General features: G+C 39.8%; 1 protein-coding gene and 1 long non-coding RNA gene across 2 annotated transcripts; one reads left to right on the forward strand and one right to left on the reverse strand.

The window, feature by feature from the left end:
• Nucleotides 1-7: 7 nt before the first annotated feature.
• Nucleotides 8-5,258, reverse strand: LOC145479195 (uncharacterized). Its single transcript, XR_014048399.1, has 3 exons — nucleotides 5,130-5,258; nucleotides 3,578-3,702; nucleotides 8-1,968 (listed from the first exon to the last, which is right to left on the reverse strand). It is a non-coding gene; the product is annotated as an uncharacterized LOC145479195 (long non-coding RNA).
• A 10,550-nt stretch (nucleotides 5,259-15,808) lies between these two features.
• LOC145479247 (uncharacterized) lies at nucleotides 15,809-20,063 on the forward strand. The gene is made up of 3 exons (XM_081457559.1): nucleotides 15,809-17,862; nucleotides 18,222-18,349; nucleotides 19,206-20,063. Exons 1-2 carry the CDS (start codon nucleotides 17,373-17,375, stop codon nucleotides 18,329-18,331), a joined length of 600 nt encoding a protein of 199 aa, XP_081313685.1. The 5' UTR covers nucleotides 15,809-17,372; the 3' UTR covers nucleotides 18,332-18,349; nucleotides 19,206-20,063.
• Nucleotides 20,064-20,768: the final 705 nt, after the last annotated feature.

A 20,768-nucleotide genomic window follows, 5' to 3' on the forward strand; every position in this document is an offset into this window, starting at 1 on the left:
GTGTAAACTTTTTAATACTTTTCTGCATCAGTGGTTTAAACTGCAGTGCTGTTGTGTTGCGTTTGTTCTTTTGAGTTTCTGAAAAAGCTCAAACAAACCTTTCCCAGTCACACACTATATTTCTGATCTTTAACTGCATCATTCTTTGAAGGACAAAATGATAAAATGATTTAGGATATAGTTGGCCCTGAGAAACAAAATTGTTTACAAATCACGTAATGATAACTCCTGGCAGACTGGGTTTCTAAGATGACCTGAGGATATCTGCTGAGTTTACAATAAAGCTGTACTTTTTTATCTGTACATGTACAATAATATTGTTTATCGATAGTTCATATTACATGAAAAGTTAATATAAATTGTTCTTGGGTTTGAAGAGAATCGATTTAGGTTAATTTAAACACAAAAAGAAAACTTCCATCTTCCAGGAAACATACTTATATTATTATAAATAAATCTATAATACTAAATCACCCATAAAGCAATGCTATTATTAATTGCCAGTATATAAATAAATAAGAGTCCTGAACAATTACCATTTTCAGTCCACTCCTTGACCAGTAACAGCTTGTAACCATGCCCATCCAAGTTGAAAAAAATGGGGGAGATTTGCCTGGTCCAGGGGAGCCCAAACCAAGATATTTCATAGTTGTGTTCACTGAGATCATATGTATACGTCAGGCTACAGCCACCATATTCAAAGTACAGGATGTGATCTTAACAAACACACTGAAAAAGATAGTATTGAAAAAAGTCTAGCTTTTTAGTGGTATTTTTTAGATAATTTGAGTTTAAAAGAGTGAACATGTTTTGGGTATTTCTTTACAATAAACATTTGATGATGTCAAGAGATTACAGTGTGTATGCTATATGGTGTAATTTTATCTAGTTCATTTGGTGGGTTTCTGAAAGATTTAGCTCTCACCCTGGCCTGGCTCCATAGTGATTTTGCTACTGTGTGGCACTATATTCTTTTGGGCCTTTATATTTATAAATCAGCGGATTTTTTGTATTTTGTGGGAACTAGTTTTTGCAATTGTATAAAAACGGGTTTTTCTTGCTGGGCACTACTTTTGCAATTTTCGGGAAGTCACGTTAATTGAAATTACAGCATTTTCGCATTTCTTGTCAATTAAACTGCAAGCAATTGTCAAGTGAAACAACATGGGGAGATGCAAAACACAGTAATCCAGTAATCAGTGTCACTCTATCACAATTACATGGTGCTCTTGTGCAGAATTGCAGATTGCCTCATCAATGGAGTACCTTCAGACAGTCTTTTCCCATAAACCTTTTTTTATTTCTAAACATTTTGATTTTCATTTCGTCCGGTTTTGCTTCTGAATGAAAGAGACATTTTAAATAAATGGCCACAACAACAATCTACTTGTGATGTTTGTATAATTGTGTAATTTCACAAGTGGAGTAAATTTTTTGGGGAGAAAATGTTTGCTGGAATGTTTTTTTTTGTGGAAACTTTTTTTGCGGGTCGTAGAAAAAAACAAAAATTAAGTGCCACTTTACCAAATTATTGTGATATTTTACCAAAAACACTAGTACCCTAATGTGGCATCTCAGTAAATTACAAACAAATGATCTGTACATCTTGAACAAAGTCCTGATTACAGTTTCTCTATGGTTTAATTAGGAGAGAGCAAACTCAAGAAAACATATCACAACAAATTTCAAAGTATTAAACAGATATATTTACAAAAGCATTGTAACTGTAGATACATCAAAAAGAAATTCATGATATGTCTAAACCAATAATGATAGATCACTCCTCATCACTATGCATAGAATTGACTGTTTCATCAGCCTCAGCTTCTGCCATTTTAATGTAGGGTACCTCTTCACCATAACACAACACAAAACAGAAGGACAGATTACAACAATCTATCAGTGATGCTCCATTTCTTTCTTCTTGGCTTTTTCAGCATCCTCCAACTCAAATAGAAGCTTGTGCCCCTAAGATTATATTATGAACAAGACACATTAAAATTTGCTAGCATACAAAAATTAATTTATGCAGCCATCAAAAGAAACAACAAGAGTTTTAGGAGTACCCCTATGACTTGCATAATTCACAAAATTGAACTCATTCAACTTTGGGTTCACGTTGGGTTTTAGCGGTACACCATTGTAACTTTGATCAGTCATCATTCACTGGCAGCATAAGAGATTTACAAATTTGCTAGCCTTTTGGCTATATACAGCACCTTCAGTTATTTATATTTTAAGGTGATGTCACACAAGCCGATTCTTAATGCAAAGCTGTTCTCAGTACTAAAAACAGATACCATGTAGTATGTCATACAGGGCAACTTTTAATGCAACAATTCATTATGGCCACATGTTGCAGATTTTTGAAAGTCATACAAACACATTCACACCAACATCTCACATCAACCCCAACAAGCCACAATGAAAGCACTAGTAACAAAGTCCCGTTGGTATTAACATATAATCCATTCAACGTTGGCACCAGATGGATCTTGCTTGACAATTTCAACATCTTGTCCTCCGATCCCAAGGCACACAGGATTTTCCCCAAACTTCCGCTGGCATCATATCAGCATGAGCGAAACTTCAGTGATATATCCTCGTACACTCTGCTAATGCCTCACCATCTCCCACTGATGCTGGTTAATTGCCCTGCCAACGGCCTCTTTGCCAGACGTGCAAGTACATAACTACTCAGACTTTTCTACAAGGCCTGGAGAGCACACATAACATCTGTGACCACTTCACCTGTCAGTCTGAAAATGTTGTGTATTGCATTTCTTTTCGTCGCTGCAATTGCCTATACATCGGAGAGACTGGAAGGCGACGACGGGAATGTTTCAGCGAGCGCCTCCCAAGCATTCGAAACCAATCACCTGGGTTTCCCGTAGCTGAACATTTCAACTCCGCCTCCCACTCTTTGGATGACATCATAGTCTGTGGCTTGACACAGTGCTCTGGCAGTAACATCAGCCGCAAGCAGCATGAAATGAAATTAATCTTCAAGCTGGGCACGCTTTGACCGAACGGACTGAACATTAACTTTAATTTCTTGTGACTGTGGGGCTAGCATGTGTTAAACTTACGCGCTAAAACAATGATTTTCCTATTTGTTTACTTTGTACTTCATGTGCATGCTTTCTGTGCATGCGTACGTGTACAGTTTTTTGTATGGTGTGGCTAAATCCACTTACTGAAGAAGGGCTAAGCCCCAAATGTTTAGTTTATCAGAACAAATTTGACACTTTTCAGAGCATTTTGAGCCTTATATACAACTTTTCGGCAGTGTCACACATTGTATGAGTGTTTTTGCTCATTCCTGCTGAATTCAAACATTGTTTGCCAAATTTAAAAGTTGTGGCCAGTGTTACCTTAAAATTTGTGTGGTGTAACTTATCATTGTCAACTGTTACTGCAACAAAGTTGCATTAAAAGTTGTCTCAACTAACACAGATTAAAAATCTGTGTTTAAAATCAGCATTAAAAATTGGCATGGGTAAAATCACTTTTACTGGCTACAGTGCACAAGCTCCTTTACAATAATCACATGAACATAATATCATTACTAACTTACCAGTAGGTCAGGCCAGTCATGTTTTGCTCTCCACAGCATCCAAAACACCATTGTTCCACCAAACAACTTGGACAACAATACATGGATTCTCTTTGGCCTGGGCATTTGCGTCATTGCACCCATCACTGGAATTAAAAGGACAGAATTTTTCTAAATAAAAAGTCACAATTTTCTGCCAAAACAACACCTATACAACACCTAGTTTACATGCTCAAATTTTTCGTTATTTTCAGGTCAATTGTGGCAAGCATTGCATGAAGTTGACAGAGATAAGTAAAGACTGATTGGCAGTCTTTATTTACTAAATAAAAATAAGGACAACTTTGTCAAATCATATGGTCAAACCAGTAAAGTATTATAAAAAAAATGGTTTAGTTCAACAAGATCTACAAATTATCCCTCTCTTTCACTGTAAAATGCCTGTTCTTTTATCCACATCACTCTTTATCATCCAACCACATTTACCCTGCGAGATAGAGAGTCCCTTCCCTCTCTACTCTGTGAGAGACAAGAGGGAACCTCTGCTCACAAGTTACCACTTTTCTATCGTGCATGCGGAAACTATGCCAGCATGTTACATAATCATGCTTTCTCATGCAAAACGTTTAAATGCCATCAAATTTGTAGTTATTTTAAGGTCAATGGTGGCAAATTACTTGAATTCTGACATTTCCACCATTTATTTGTTAGAGAAACTACGGAAATTTTGTAAAGTTCTAAGAAGTACTGAGGGACAAAGGAACAGATCTTTTTGCGTTTCCTAAACTGCTAATTAGCTGCAGATAAACAAACTGTTTGGGGGAAATTGAAAACTAAGCTTAATAACCTGCCTAGATACTCCCTCACACCATGCTTCTTTGACTACGAATAGCTTTTTAAGGTGAATTAATGTACAGCAATAATTTCTGGAACTGTGCAAACAGCAAAAGATCAAAGATTGTCAGTTATTGGCAGACAAAAGTTTTGAATTTGATGTGTAAGTGAAAAATGTCCATGCAGTGTTGCCAATTGTAATTTTGTAACCAGTCACAGGGCAGTAATGGCTGACAGTTTCACAATTGGACAGCGTTATGAATCCTATCTGTCATGCAACGGGTTAAAACTTGTCAACGCAACCAGTATTTTTAATTTATTCGTCCCTGGTTGAGGACGGCGACTAATCAGATGATCGAGCAATTGCAAGCAGAGGTTCTCTCTGGTCTCTCACCAAGCAAAAGAGAAGGGTACTTCTGTCTCGCAGGGTATCCACTTATTGTTGATTAGCCCTACGTATATTTTTGCTAATTTTCCTAACAGGATCATAGGGACAGTGCCAGGAAGACTTGCCTTGCTTATAGCATCGCTCTAAAATCCAGCCGGTAAGCTAAACAGTAACTTACAAAACAAAGGCCAAAGACTTTTGATACATGTATTTTTGTCTTCACCCCGAGCCTTACCAAAACAGTTCGCAAATAGTATGGCAAGGGTTTGGAGTACGCAAATTTAAGAGTAACATGGCAATTTATCGATTCCATGTCGTGTTTATGAAAAGAAAAATGTTAATGATACATACCTCTTTTTTTAAACAGTAACTGAGTAGAGAAAAACCCGATTTATACACCGACTATCGCAGACTAAAACTTCCAATATTTCCAATATGGCGGTTGCAAACACTTGATACCAGGTCTCTCGCGTAGTTCTTTCCAGTGCGGATTTTCGGAAACGAGGAGGAACGGGGAGGGGTGAGTGGGGATGGAAATGCCGGCATTCTGAACATGCGCATGCAATTAACCCCATTACAGGGAAAGGGAGAGTTCGAGGACTCGACTGCCCGGCTTATGATAGCCTGCAGAGCAGGCGAGATTTTTTCGAGCGAACGCTCACATCGTAAAAAGTTTAGCCGCCATCTTGAATTTTTCATGAGGTGGAAGATTGGGGAGAGAAAGAAACTTTTACCAAGGGGTTGAATGATAGACAAGAGGAAGGATAGGGGAGGGGTGGAGCGAAGAAAATCTCGCCTGCCCGAGGTCATTGTTCTTTTAGGAAACTCCGTTCGCCCACGAACGGAGTTTCTGATTAGTGCGGCTTGACCCTGCCTGTCAATTGTCTGTCAGTCAGTTTCGTTTCGTTCGTGCGGGTAAGAAACAAGGCAAACTCTGTCGAAAGTGATTTTGTTAGTTTCGATTCCGCTCTCGAGGAATCTCTCAAGCGTTTATGTGAACTTGGAATGTCTCGCGAATTACGAACGGAGCAAAAAGACGCAATTTCCACGCTGGTATCCGGAAAAGATCTGTTGGCAGTGCTACCCACTGGCTTTGGGAAAAGCTTAATATTTACGTAAAATGGGGTTGACTAGCCTACACGATTTCTACGGTTCGTGACATTTGCACATTTGCCGTTCTCTGTTCGGTCACTCGACCTTTCTTGTCGTTTCACTCGTGTTCATGAAGGGCACTTCATGTTGTGTAATAAGGAGGAATTTTAAGCGGAGTTGAGCCGTTAGATCGTGCTATGGCAAATTTTTATAAGTCAAAGGTCTGCATGGTTTGCGCTGTTATCTGCATGTCGACTCGTTGAGTTTGACACCTCTGTAATTTGCCATGTGTTTATGCATTGTTTAGGCTAATTTCTATTGCAAGATATGCTTTTAAGTCTCCATGAATTTGCTTTTGAGGAACAAAATATGAAATTTACCGTGAACATGTTGCTTACTTGCATTCTATATTGTGACACCGGGCCCGGCTGTGACTAGAACTGTTTACAAGCACAGTAGGTAGATCCTTATCACGGATATCATATTTGTTCTCGTACGATTTCCTTCGGAGACGCTGTAGCTTTTCTTCGAGAAAGCTATACGTTTGTCTAGAGACATTCTTATGTTTCTTGCAGCTATCTGATCGAGCTTATGTTTCTCTTGCTCGATGTATAGGTTTATTCCTACTTTGGTTGATCTGGCATCACATGATTCAAGTGTAGCTGTTTACGCGCAAGTCCCGTTAACTGTTTTGCGTGTTTTATATGCCATTGTTCGGCTTAGTTCAGGCAAGACCATGGTTTCGATCCTTCATGTGGATCTCATCAGTTGTCGGTATTTCTAAAATACTCTGTACGTCTGAAGTCGCTAGCGCAACACGTACCTCTGTGAGAATGCAAGACATCCTGTGGCTTGGCACAAACTTCTCGTGGTGTGTACCCTTGTGAGACTTCCGGTGTCGAGAAAACCTCATTTTGATTGGTTACCCACTCATTTCCGGGAATGCAGTGAAGCGCAACAAATCAGGGGGTGTTTCGCATTTTAACGGGCTTTTCGGGCAGGCGTCTTCTCATTTTTCCCCTCCCCCATCCCCACCGTCTAACATGGCGGTCTAACATGGCGGTCTAAAAAGGCGGTCGCAAGGTTGTAACGCTAACTCGCCCCAATAAGACGCCTGCACTGCAGGCTAGGCTTATGATTGAGACTTGCAGGGACACAATTGCAACTCTTTACGTTCTGACTGGTTTCTTTTACCGGGGCTGTGGCTTTGACGAGTGTATCTGTCATTACCTTAACCAGCAGGACTACTTATGGGGTTCCTGGTGTTTAAATGTTTAGATGTTTAAATGTTTAGGCTGGCCTTGTCCAGCCACATTTATTCTTTTGCTTTTCGAGACACCAATCTTGACACTTTGTCTCCTTGCGCCCCGAAACATGTGATGTGGCAACGCGTGTTTCGGGGCGCAAGTGAGTTCAAAGTACGGAACTTGATATAGTGCACGGGTCATTTTGCAATTTATGTGCGTTGGCTGTTAGACTGGCGTTACGTATCTTCGCTACACAGTGCTGACGAGCCCCAAGAAGGGCGAAACAGCTGTCCACTGTTGCGATCCTACTTCATCGGTTCTTGTCATGTTGGTGTCTCGAAACGTTTTTCACGTAGTATCAGCCTTGCAGTCTATTGCTTGTCTTCATACATTTTTTTTTTGGCTGTTCAGATCTCTTGTAGATCCTACGTTGGCAGCGTTTATCGTATGCGGTCCCTTGCAGTTTATGGTTTTTCATTCCTGGTGGTGCCCGAGTAACGCGCGAGATCACACGCGAAGTCAGGCACACCTCAGAAAGTAACGTCGTGGAAGCATGCATCTTCTATAACTCGATAGAAACACGCGAAACGCTCTGTTTCTTGAATGTATAAACCTTGATCATACAAAGAGTCAAATGTTCCCTGTGGTTGCATTTCATGTGGTTACATAATGTTTATCATTCCTTACTGTAGGCTTGGGCTGAGTTGGCTTGGGACTACTCTAAAAGCCAACGGGACCGATTTTGTTCAGAATCACATTACTGAGCCATAAATAGAGGCCAAGGAGGAGTTGGCCAGTCGTGAGTTCTATGTCAGTAAGCTCCAGGCATGAAAAAGTACACCCAATAAAATACAACACGCCCCAAATTCCCCGAGGCCAAAGTATACGGTTGGCAGCGCTAACAACGTATGCCGCATCTCAGTTGGAGAACATCTTGCAAAGGATTAATGAGGTTCATGAACACCCTGAACTCTGATCATTGATTTATCTTGAAGGACTCTTGAAGATACTTAATACAGTACCTGAATAACTTTGACTTTAATCAGTTATTCACAGAACACGAACTAGCGCACGTAAGGCCGAGTTCAGACGCCGAACTTTTCATGAGCCGAACCAAATACATTGAACTAAGTACATGAAAAGTTCGGCGTCTGAATCAGTTAAGAACGGCTATTTGAATTTGGAACGGCCCAGCCGTTCTTCCCGCCTAGCTCAGCCGGGAATTTCGGCTTTGGAACGGCTTTGATTCAGACGTCGAACTTTTCATGAGCCGAACCTAATGTATAAATTATTATAACGTATTTTACAAGCAGTTTTTACTTTGCCTGAAAATCGCTGACATTTCGATGTGTTTTGGTTGAAACTAAATAAAGTTCGGCGAATTAAGTTCAACGTCTGAATCAACAGGTGTACTTTTGATAATTTGGGTCGGTCCAAATTCGAATTAAGTTCGGCTCATGAAAAGTTCGGCGTCTGAACTGGGCCTAACTTGTGTTACAAGTATTGGACGGTAATGAATCAGTCAGTTAATTTTACATTTCAGGTCATAGCTAGCTAGGTTTCTAACAGTCACGAATTTTCTCATACCTCCAGCCCCTTTTGCCCTCCTCCCCCCTTCCCCTCCGTGTTCTTCTTTACCCTACCTTCTACAAACTACAAGCCTGATACGCAGGCTATAAGCCAAGTGAAAATAACCACGCTAAAATGAACAGAGGTTCTTGATTCAGTCATTAGGTTAATCCGTCAGTACGGATTGCTTTCGCAAAATAAATCTCTCTTCATATCAGACGAAATGACGTGAATTGTGTTTTTTTACTATTTTACGGGAATATCTAATCCCTTTGATGAAATGCAAAAGAATAATCTGGACGTATTCTGTCATCACGCTAGAGAGCCTGCATGTCCCTGGAAAAAAATAGTCTGAATTTCGTTACTCTCTCTCCTCCTCATAAGGCTTTAATTTGTTGCAGAGAGATGCCGTCTCGATTTTATGAAACCCGAAATTATAGAGAGTAAACTGCTAACAATATAATCGCGACGTTCTTTCACTCCGGTTAAAAATAAAACACACATAAAAAACCGCATCATTTGACCCTTGGAGAAAGACTCGGTCCTCTTTCTGCTCGACAGTAAGAGAAAGGAATCTTAGTGTCGGTTGGTCTTGCAGGCCGTAAGGTACACTATCTCTGACTTTTGAGCTGATCGACTGATCAGACATTAGCCATGGACAAGTGGACCATTATCGCATCACGGAGCTGCACGTGGATCCCTGGCACAATTCATTTTGAAATACCTAATCTCTTGGCGTGTTACCAATATAAACATGCAGAGCAGTGCCCAGTTCTTTTATTTTCGACCCTGCTACACAAGCAAGCCTTGCAGTCTCTGCAGGCTCTTTTATAACCACCCCAAACAGACCAGATTTCTCAGATCAAGTCAATCGCCGGATAATGCATCAATAACTCGGTAGGTCAGTCCTAACTTTGGTCTCTAAAAGACCTAAAATCCGGCTGACGCCGTCGAGTGACCATTAGGCTCGAATTATATTGAATAAATCGTAATCGTGACCAAAGGGACTTGACTGATTTCATGAAGGTAAGGTTCTCCCAAGTACTCCAAGAGCTTTCTTCGTCCTGTAGCAGATTTCATTTTCCTAAGCCTGGGAAACATGACCTTTCTTGTACTGTATTGGTTTTAAAATGCGTTTGTTAAGCCCTCCGGCTTTTGAATGAACGGACAATGCCTTCCACTATTCGGTAGTGCTTTGCTGGGTTTTCTCGCTTATTCTTGCAATTGTATCGTTCGAACTGGTTCTGTTGTATGCTAGCTGGTACTACCATAATGTTGCGTTATATTTGCTCATTCTCACGACTTCTGCCAAGTGAATTGTGGACTCAAGTTATTTAAATGAAACCTTGGTTTAAAACAAAATCAACAATAATAACATGAGCGGACCATGAGCAACAGAAAGATTGTCGACAAGGTATAACTTTACGCGTAAGTACCCAGTAAGTTGGTCACGTGCTCTTTACGGTGGCTTGCGGTACAATATGGATCATAACGGCGGCAATTTGTTTTGTTTCTACCAATTTAAGTGTCAGAATATTTTTTCCTTGTTTCTAATTGTTTTTAAGGCTACCGAGGGCTTCGTTTAGGTCTTAAACACTTCACTACGTAGTCAGTCTTCTCTATAGTCAAGGAATTTACCCTGTTCACTTATTTCGCAACTTTCTTCGCAATTTCCTAACTCGTAAACTTATGTCCAGAAATGATGTCTTCGAAAGAAAACATGGAGCCTCGAGATCGCAAGCGTAAATGGCTATATTGGCTAATGATACTGATCATACGAATTCTTAGTTTGCCCATTTATCCCATCCCACGTGAACCTACGCAGCGTTGTCAATTTTCATTGAGCCATCCATTACGTACGCGATGCCTGTCTGGGGTGGGCCGGGGTTAATCAGACAGAGTTATTTAACAGATTGGAAAGACAACACTGCTGTGCTGCTAGAATTATTTTTGAACTTTCAACGGACATGCCAACGGTTGACGTTTTAGCTACCGTTAAGTGGAATACTTTAACACATCTGTATCAATGTTTTTTAATTAAACTTTGTTACAAGGGTTATCATGGCATGCTCCCTCGCATTTTAGCTGAACAGATCTTCTTCAACAGATCTTCTTCAAGACTGAAGCATAGGCTCATAGCTCCTAGTTTTGCCTTCAAATACGTTCAAAACTCCATGGGGCTGTCCAGGCTCTGAAACGCTATAGGATGATCAAACGAATCGATACTAGAGTGCACAGACGTAAAATCCTTTTTGAAAAATGTTAAGGATTTTAATTTTAATGTCTTAGCCCCACAAATACTCAACAACAGATCTGAGAATTTTATCTGTTTTTAACCATTGACTTAATTTAACAAAATCATATCTTTTATAAGAATGATTTTTATCCTTTAATTGTAGCTTCTTAATTATTCTAAGCATTTGAATCTTTTTATTTGAGTACACGACCCCACAAGCTTGTTAGCTTTGAATTTTTTTTTTCATCGTGTATAAATAATGGTTGTATGCAGCGGCGGGTCTAGGGGCCTGACCCCTCCCCCCTTATTTTGGGTGAAAAAAGAAAAAATCACAGAAGGAAGAAAAGACGGTAGGGCAAGCAAAACAAAACCGTCCCCCCGCCCCCCTCACCCCCAATAGCTCAAGGTCTGGATCCGCCACTAGTATGGATGTATACATGTATGTTTTTCGTACCACAAAGCAGACTTGAAAATACATATTCACTAGAAACCTGCTTTGTTTTAGACGAATGTAAAAGCCTGTTATTTTCTAGAGACTTAATCAGAGCACAAGAGTGTTAGACATCAGATAGCTGCTCTTCGAATTGATTCAGTTTTAACTATCGAAAATCCGTTACTCATTGCGCTGGTCTCACTGAATAGCGCAGCGCAGCTGATATGATGAACATAAAGTCAGACTTGGAACGAGAAGAAATACGTTTTCACGTCCTCCCTTACTTTATACACTTTTATACAAATCCTCAGTGACAATTTCAGATTTCTTTCAGTGTATCCTCATTAATTTAGTAAATTCTTGCGGAGCAAAAGATATTCCTCGTGCTATATCGCATCTGAATTATTGCTCCATCCATTGCGTGTCTAGGAATGGTGAAACAGGTGTCGTTTCAATCAACAGATGAGGGCCGGGGGCGTACTTCCGTTTGAGGATAACTCGTCGCTTGGGTGAAAAATAATGAAACTTCAGGACTATTTGGTACACGTGATTTTCATAAAACCAGGTTGATGTCTGGTAAAATTGTTATTCTCTGGAACGATCTTTCTTTTTGCACAAAAAAGTTGGAGTCTCGTGTTCGTTCAGTCATCCGGTGATCGTAAGAGTTACTGACTAGCCCTCTTCAAAGTCCGAGCCACGCAACTCAGCCACTTCACAGAAAGGAGTGCCTTAACCGTTGTTGTGAACCAGCCGAGATAGTTCATCTAAAGAAATACAGAATTACTCTCCAAAAAATGTGGTTAGAAAAGATTGTATGGTGAATTTAAAAAAAATTGCGAAACGGCACGCTTGATTGCTAAGGTAACGAGGCAAAATTTCCACACGTGTTTTCTTTTTCTTTCTTTCTTTCAGTTTTGTTTCTTTGTCTAGAACCTGTCCGCGTGTTTGATGTGTGACGAATTGTAACAATAGTACCAATGCTTTTAAACAAGGTTCCTTAGCAGGTTTGAATGAAAATGAAAAAACTTAACAACATAACAATGCTCGAACTTTCAAAGAAACGATGAACACACGAGTTTCTCCTACCGACACTATACAATGAGTGACTGGACTTAAAAAAAGGCCGGCATCCATGCCACACTACGCCCGAGGAATTTAAAATAGGAGGTCACACTCTGAAAACGCAGCAAATTAATGTTTTCTGTCCACACTACGCCGGAGGATTTTAAAAACGCAACAATCACCAGTCATTTTGTACCCTGTGATCAGGCTCATCGCGTGGCAACTGAAAAGAGAGGAAAGATGTCTGCCTTCATACTTTTTTCCTCACGAAGAGCCTGCTCGCAGACTACGGTCAAGGAGAACTGAAAGGAACACTCAGTCGGGGAAATCACATGATTATCGTGACGCCATCTTTTTCGAAAAGCTCCGTTTTCAAAATATTTTCCGTCCATACGAAACGAAAACTCGACGTTTTCAAATTACTCCGGTTTGAACTGAGAGCGTTTTCGAAAAGCTTCGTTTTCGCGACGGATTAGTGTGGACGGGAGGCCTAACCGTAGAAATAAATCTGCGTTTTCACATTTCTCCGGCGTAGAGTGGATGAAGCCTAAATTTTTGTCAATGAATCGAAACTATAAAACATTTGAAAATGCAAAATCACAGCTAGGGAGGGAAGTCACTGTTTCAGTTTTAAAAGTGAATACATGTCAAATATCTTTGGATCTTTGCCGTAGATATTTGTTTTCCCCAGTGATGCTTCTTCATTTATTAGCTCTTGTGTACTGTCGCAATCGTCAGGAATCCAGTGTGTTGCCATGCGCTGAAAGTTGAAAGATGGCACCGGGAATGTATACTTGGCCGTAAATTCTCCTTTCGTGCTGACCTTTCCCCTTTTCTTGCCTTTTCTAAGACCAAAATTGCTTAATGTGCTCAGCTTATTGCACCAGGTAAGGTGTTGATTTTGTTTGCGTTCATCTACTGAATCAGTCAGAGACAGAGATTATTTTTACTGTTGCAACTTTGATTATTTTGCAAGCACAGTAGCTCACTGTGGGGTCTACGTACGGAAACTCTGCGGATTGTAATCAGAGGGGCAATTTACAGTTCTTAATTTGTCACTAGTCGATTTCGAAGTGAATTCTCTCTCTGTCACTGTTACTATGTTTATTCTTTTTCAGTAATTGTTGTTATTATTAGAATTTATTATTCTTTCGTTCATTTTTGTTATTATCTGCCTTTTTAAGCCAAGAAAGGCTTTATAATAACATACCCGATCTCCATTTTCGTTGTAAAAGGGCGCCAGTAACTTTTGCCAAAGTACCGTTGTTGTAATTCCGTAGCCATGTTTCCGTTAGAAATCAGAGGAGGTTGGACACGCGCCGAACTGAATTAAATACAGTTCACTTTTGTTAATTTGATTTCTGTCTTCATCTCCTCTAGCTCCCCTAAGGATGAGTTTCCTAATCCTATTTATTACCTTTTCCACAGGAGACTATGATCTAGTCTCTTGCTCTCTATTACTGTAGGTTTGGAAAACTACTAACAAACTAAAAGGCGAAATGGCAACGTTAGAAGAGGCTACTTAAAGCTCAGCAGGTCAAAGTACTTCCTTTGTTATAACGTTTCCCTGAAGCTTAAGGCAGGCACGTGGTCCGGATGTCCGGGATGTCCTTTTCTCGCTACATTTCAGTGAACTCTGCTATTCCGAGAGCGTGGGTTCCAGATAGTCGATAGCAAGTGACTGAAAGGCAAAAAAACAATAGCGAAAAAAGTATTATAGACAAATGTATGGATATTAAAAACGCTATTGAGCGCTTTCTAGCACAACTACATATCCCTGAGACTTGGTCTACGCAGTCCTTTGTCTATTACCATTTAACTTTCCTATTCATAAATTGTTGAGGATTCAATGTTTTATAAAATTATTTGCCATGGGATTCCCACACCGTAATTTCTGACGCGTGTTGTCTTCCTATCACGATCGCTTCCAAAACGGTGGTAAGGTCTTTAGTACGCGGATCCGCTGTATAATTTGGAGGCGTACTGAGAGAAGACTGTTCACTCTGATAACAGATTGTATGTAACAAAGTGTTCTAACAACGGAAAGCTCATTGGCATTCAGTTTACCTGGCTAAAGCAAACATTCTCGAGGTGATTTTACCATTCGCTCCGCTGTCATACTTGGTATGTTATGCATAGAAAACGTGGCGCAATTAGGAACGTAAAAATCATGTGAGGCGTGAAAGACGAAATGAAGGTGATGTCTTTCAGTGTATTCTCTCGTGTTTGGCTTGGGGCTTTGCTGAAACACTCATGTAAACAGACGCTAGCAGGCTTCTATATCAGTCGTCTGTACGTCTGTTGCTGCTTACTGAAAGGCTAAATTCCGACCACTAAGGTGGCAGAAAAATGGCAAGAGACAAAACAAAAAGCGCAGCACAAAGGCAATTTAATAAAACACAATATTACATGCAACCGGTGGCGAGGGTGGGAAGGATCCGGAGATTACGAGCGTTTGCATCTGATTGGCTAATTAGATAACATCTGATTTTACTTGTTTTACTACCAGTTGAATGTATGGCTGGCAGTAAACATGTTTGGCCTGTTCGTTCCGTGGAAATAAGTCAAAAATAGAAGACAAAAGCAATGTAAATGGACGTCTCCAACGTTGACCACTCCAACGTTGAAATCCGGTACTTTTGGATTAACCCTAAGAGAAATGTCCTCCGTCACAAACTGAATATTTTAGCTTTTGTTTTTCTTTGCTAGTCCTCAGTTTATGAAACTACTCCATTCAGCAACCGAGGAGGAGCTGAGTAAATCTGTGACGAGACTTTGTAGAGCTTTACTTGTACAGCCATTTTACAGCGGGTAAATTTTACTTATTCCATTGTCCCGTATGGGAATTTCAATCTTGCATCACAATCAATAGAGCCGCTCGTGCCAGCTGGCGCACTGGGCCAGTTTCAACACAGTTTGAACTTAAATAATCACACCTTACATAGCTTTGTCAAGGCAAACGAAAACACGGTTTTCAGTTTCCACAAAACCAGTGTCTTTTGGCCTGACTTTTATTTCAGATTTTGTTCTTAACAATGATCCGCTGATTTTGTCGGCATCTCACTGTTCAGGATGGCTCAGCGACCCACAGGTGGTACACATCAATTTTCTTCGATTTGTTCCTCTACCATCCTCTTTAAACCATGTTTTATTAATACGATTGAAACTGTGTAAGAACCAGAAAGAACATCCAATAAAGTTGTCTGTCAATACTGCTTATGCTGAGATGCAGTTCTGGCGTTTTGGCATTTTCTTTCTGATTTGTGACAAATTAAGACGCATGCTTGGCTAGCCGACGACAACAATCGGTAAACAAAGCAAAATAAACAATTAGCTACTAAGAACACATAATTAAGCCTGCACGTGTCTTTATTGTTATGCTTTATTTTATTTTCTAAATTGATTTTTCAAGATCGTCATTAAAGTTTAAATTCCCTAAACTGATCTCAGATTATTTTTCTCTAATCGCCGGACGGAAAGTAGCGCACGCAAAACTGCGCGACGTTGTCACGAGCCAAAGGGCTGGTAACTTGGTACGTTAAACTAACAACTAATAAACACGCTTAGCCCATTTGAATAACAAAGCTTAAAGTTACCCTCTCTAAGGTGCAATTATTCAAAAAGTTACTGTGTTATTACTTGAAAGGAAAGCAAGCACACCTGGAAACCACTTAAAACACGAACTAAACATGTTAAGAGTCCACACCACCCTTTCATGGGGCGTTTTTAGCTGGTCCTCCACTCTTTAGGACTATAGAGAAGTTTTTTTTTGTTACAATCAGACGACATTCTAATAAACTAAGGTGGTATTTTAAGATTCTTCCCTGAACAAACAGCACATACAGAGTATTTTCATAAAAGACAACCTGTGTACCTGGCGACAAGGGATTTAAGCAAATGAAACTTTGCTAAAGAGACGTTTAATTTCCTCTAACGTACACAATACATATCATTAGTCGACCTTCAATTGCAAAGTGCCATTCAACCACGCGGACGATACCGTAAACAAGACTTTATTCGTTGAATGGGCTTCCATTCTCATTATAAATTGTGCGGCGTTTGATTGCTTGTTCTTGGTCATGATACTGATTTAAGCCCAGCCTTACTGTGAGACCCGTGCAATTGTTTTCTTTAAACCCCCACGCCACGTGCGCTTAGTTTAAAACAAAGAAAGTTCATGATGAAAAGTTTACAATGAAATAAAGCAATTTATTTGATAAAACAAACAAATAGTCGCTTTAATTTACGCCAGGGCAAGCCATTATTGGCTTTAGAGCTACTGGAAGTGAATACTTTTGAGCAAAAAGATGAGTACTTCAAAGCTCAACTTGAGCGACTTTTCCTGTAGTTCTCGTGGTTCGTCAAGACTGTGAGAGGGTTGTGACGCTGTTGCGAAGCGTGGCAACGCAGTGTAACACTATTCAAATGTTAATACACACGTGTCCTTATGATTAACAACATCTGCGCTCTTTAACTGTAAATTTACATCTTTGCACGTTTATCATAGTTGAGGAAATGACTCAAAGCATAGAGGTGTTAAAATTGAGCCCTCAATAAAACAACGACCAAACTTGCTTTATCGACGAAACTGTGGGCATATCAAGACCTACTTAAGAATATAAGTTAAAGACCGCTGCGAAAATGAAATACGGCCATTTTCGAAAATAATATAAACTGAAAGAATTTATTTTCTCCTGTCCTCTTTTTCATCTGAGAAGAGGACAACGAAAACAAAGGAAGTTGTTCGCAAGGTAATTTAAATATCTTTTGTTTCTTGTGAAAGAAGTTCTCGCGCCAAAACTGCAGGACGTTAAGTTGTTACTATAGAGATGAGCTCTCGGCCAATGAGGTGACTGTTTGTAATTTTACTCACGGCTATTTATTGCAGTTACGTATTTTATACGACGTGAGAGTCTTCAAAGCTGGTGCTAGTATAGTAGTTTCCACCATCAGAAATGACTGCAACTCAAGTACGTGTTCCCCCATCTTGTCCTCGGAGAGTGAGGCCGAACATTATTCCAAGTCGTTCAGTCTGCAGACAGCTGTTTGGACCGGTGAATCACGAGCAAATGAAGGCAGATTTGCTTCGCGAGAAGAGGAAGATGAGCGAGGAAAACGCTCAGACGTGGAACTTCGACTTCGAGAATGGAGTTCCTTTGGTTGGAAGATACGTTTGGGAAAGAATTTGCTCCACCTTGACGACTGAAAAGCCAGGTTCTAGTTTGCCTGACAGTGTCAATGAGACAGGAACGAATGAACGCTTGGGTTGTTTCAGTCTTCCTTCTACGGAACTTATTACTACAGCTACTACGACGACAAGTTCTGGCGCGACCAAGTGTCCAGTATCGAATGACTCGTGTACTAATCAGGCGGAAAACGACTTAGTAGAAACAAAAAAACGCTTTAGACACATCAGGAAGACAAGATCTACGGGAAAAATCACGGGTAAGTCAAAAGATTGTTTTTGTTTTCACCATTTACATCTTTATTGTAACGCTCTTCCTAAAGCGTCGTTTTGCTCTTTTCGCAGGCACGATATAAATATCGTGTTATTCGATTCATGAGATAGTTCGTGTTTCAACAGCGCGTAACATTTGCTTGCAATTTACTCTTCGCTATTCGGCCAATATTTTGCCCTCTGAAATGTCGCTCGTGCAAGATTAATCTATGTAGGCGAGGTTATTAGATGTAGTAACGATAATAGCTTTTTTGTCAACCGGGTCAAATACAATGAAATGAGAGCGAAATCCATGTCATCGATTTGCATTGGTTCTCACTAATCCTTTGTAATCTCTTCTCTCCAGATCTGCTACGATCGACGAAACAAAGAAAGTGTGAGAAGAGATCGCGTCCAACCAGAAGAGATTCAAAACCGAAACAAACAAGTATGGACTTGTTCGTCCGCAAACATTAGCTTCAACTTTTCAAAAAGGTCAGTGTTTTTGAAAGCCCCTAGCAATTAACTTACTATCGGGTCAATGTCTCGATAAGAATTTACTACGCGCGGAACACTTTCCGTGACGAAACTAGAAACAACTAGTCTCGTTGGGCAGTGTTTTCACTGCACTCGCGTTTGGATTATTCCCCAAGGACGTCTGTTGACGTGCTATGAAGAACAATTTGTTCCCGAGCTACAGTTTGTTTGTCTTCCGTCAAACAAAACCATCGGATTAGCGATCACCAACCTCGCTGCAGAATAACTGTTTACCTAACGAATTCAACTTAGTTGGAAGGCGCGTGCCAGTAGGTATACGGTAATAATTGTTGAACTCGATTCGTGCAGTTATACGCCAAACAATTTCTATTGATTCAAGTACACTTGAAACCTTATACGTCAAATTGATATTGGAGCATGAACATTGTTGCAGAAAGTATTCATACCCACCTCATGGATGGGGGGTGTGGGGGGGGGGGGGGAGGTGGGTGGTTACAAACTAAAATACTCTTTGGGAAGGGAGGAGTAAAGAAATTTTTTGGAACAGCACATTGCCAGAGTGTACTCTATGAAAAGGAACTGAAACCAGTCCAAACAATTCTGGGCATTAACATGTAAGCCCTATGAAAACCTGTGATTAAAGCAGGGGATTTATTTCACTGATATTTCAAGATGATTTTCCTGTGATTCTTGTGGTCAGCATTGCTTCCAAGAACGTAGAAACTTCAAATTAGTTAACTTTTTTGAATTACATCATCAGGGAATTCAACAATGGCTCCGATATAATCTTAAAAATATGTGTTATGTTTATTTATGGGTTGATGGTAATAGATTTTTAATTTACCTTTTATAGATCCTTGGAATTATCACACAGTCAGAGTAACTGGTCCTGTTGTGGACTCAACGGAATGGAGATTATTTGTTGTACATAATATTCAAAAGTTTCAAGTCTGGAAATAACATGTAAATAAATACTGAAGATATTCAAGAATACACAAAATTATGTAATATAGCTAGCAAATGAAAAGAAAACTATTGCTAAAATACAACTGTCAAAAAACACAGTTTCAACTTTTGGAGCAAAGACATTTTATAATTATTGTCATTAAAAAGATACACAACACAAACTAGCCAATAAAGTTGGTTTAAGTGTACACTGTACCTTAGTCAATTGATCACAAGTTCTGTTCAAAATCGGCTACTTTCTCAGGTATCATTGATACACACACAGATAGTGATGTGTTAGATTTTTAGAGGCATTTACAGTTATGTTTAATAGTTTTGTTAGATAAGATTGAGTAAGTTCAGCCCAACAACTCAAGACTTACTTGAAAATAGATCATCTTCAAGGTTGCATTGGTAATTCACCTCTGTTATATGTAATTAAAAGAAAACACTTAAGTTCTAATAGTATTTTGGCTCCTCTTTGTATGTTAATTTTGTATAATTCTTAAAAAAAAGCAAAGTCACTCTGAAAGGAAGTTCACCTTTTAAACCTTTTCAGTGCAAAATATTTTAAAGAAAACAGGGGGTTGAATATAAGAAAGCAAGTTCTAATTTTTTGCAGGGGCGATTGAACTTCTAAGGCTGACTCTTGCCCTAATGAAGGTGTCCTCTGAGTCGAGTCTTGTGCTGAGCCAAGTGTGAAAACAGTACTTTTACATGCCCCATGCAATGTGCACTTCCAGAAAATATCCATATCCCCCCCCCCCCCCCCACAGAAGGGATTGGAATTTCCTGGGGGGTAGGAAGGTGTTAGAAAAAATCCCTTCTGTGGGGGAGGTATGGATATTTTCTGGAACTACACAATTCGCAGGTGTACAAGTATGAGAATTGGGGATAATGACTCTGCATCCAAGTCCCCTGCAGTCGGCATTGTCTGCATTGGATTTGTGCAAGACCCAAAATAAAATAAAAAAAATGTAGCAGTGCTCAACGATATGGCCGTTTCCATTGTACCCCTTTACCTTGGCACATGTGGGGTTCAATTAAGAACCTTCTTTGTAACCAAATTCTCATAGTTAAATTTGGGTTTTTGATAAGAGCCCTTTTAAAATTCAAGACTGAAAGTGACAGAACAAAGTGAAATTAAGTTAGGTTTAAGAATATGCATTTATGTACAACTGAAGGCTTGTTGTAGTGTGCATGAGGACTTTAGAGGCCAGGGACCCATTTCTTGAAAGCCCCAGAAACTTTTTGGGCCCGGAAAGCCATAGCAAAATCTTGAACCTTACGATTACAGAGCTGTTTTATTCACATATTCTCAATATGAACAGAGGTTCCCTTCATACAAGAAGTTTCAGGCGTATGCACTTCTCCATTTTAGATACAGATGAACTAAACATGGCTTAACGGGCCCGAAAAGTTTCCGGGGCTTTTGAGAAACAGGCCCCAGGTGCGAAAAAATGTAAGAAAA

This window comes from Orbicella franksi, chromosome 2 (genome assembly GCF_964199315.1).
Source record: "Orbicella franksi chromosome 2, jaOrbFran1.1, whole genome shotgun sequence".
NCBI lineage: Eukaryota > Metazoa > Cnidaria > Anthozoa > Scleractinia > Merulinidae > Orbicella > Orbicella franksi.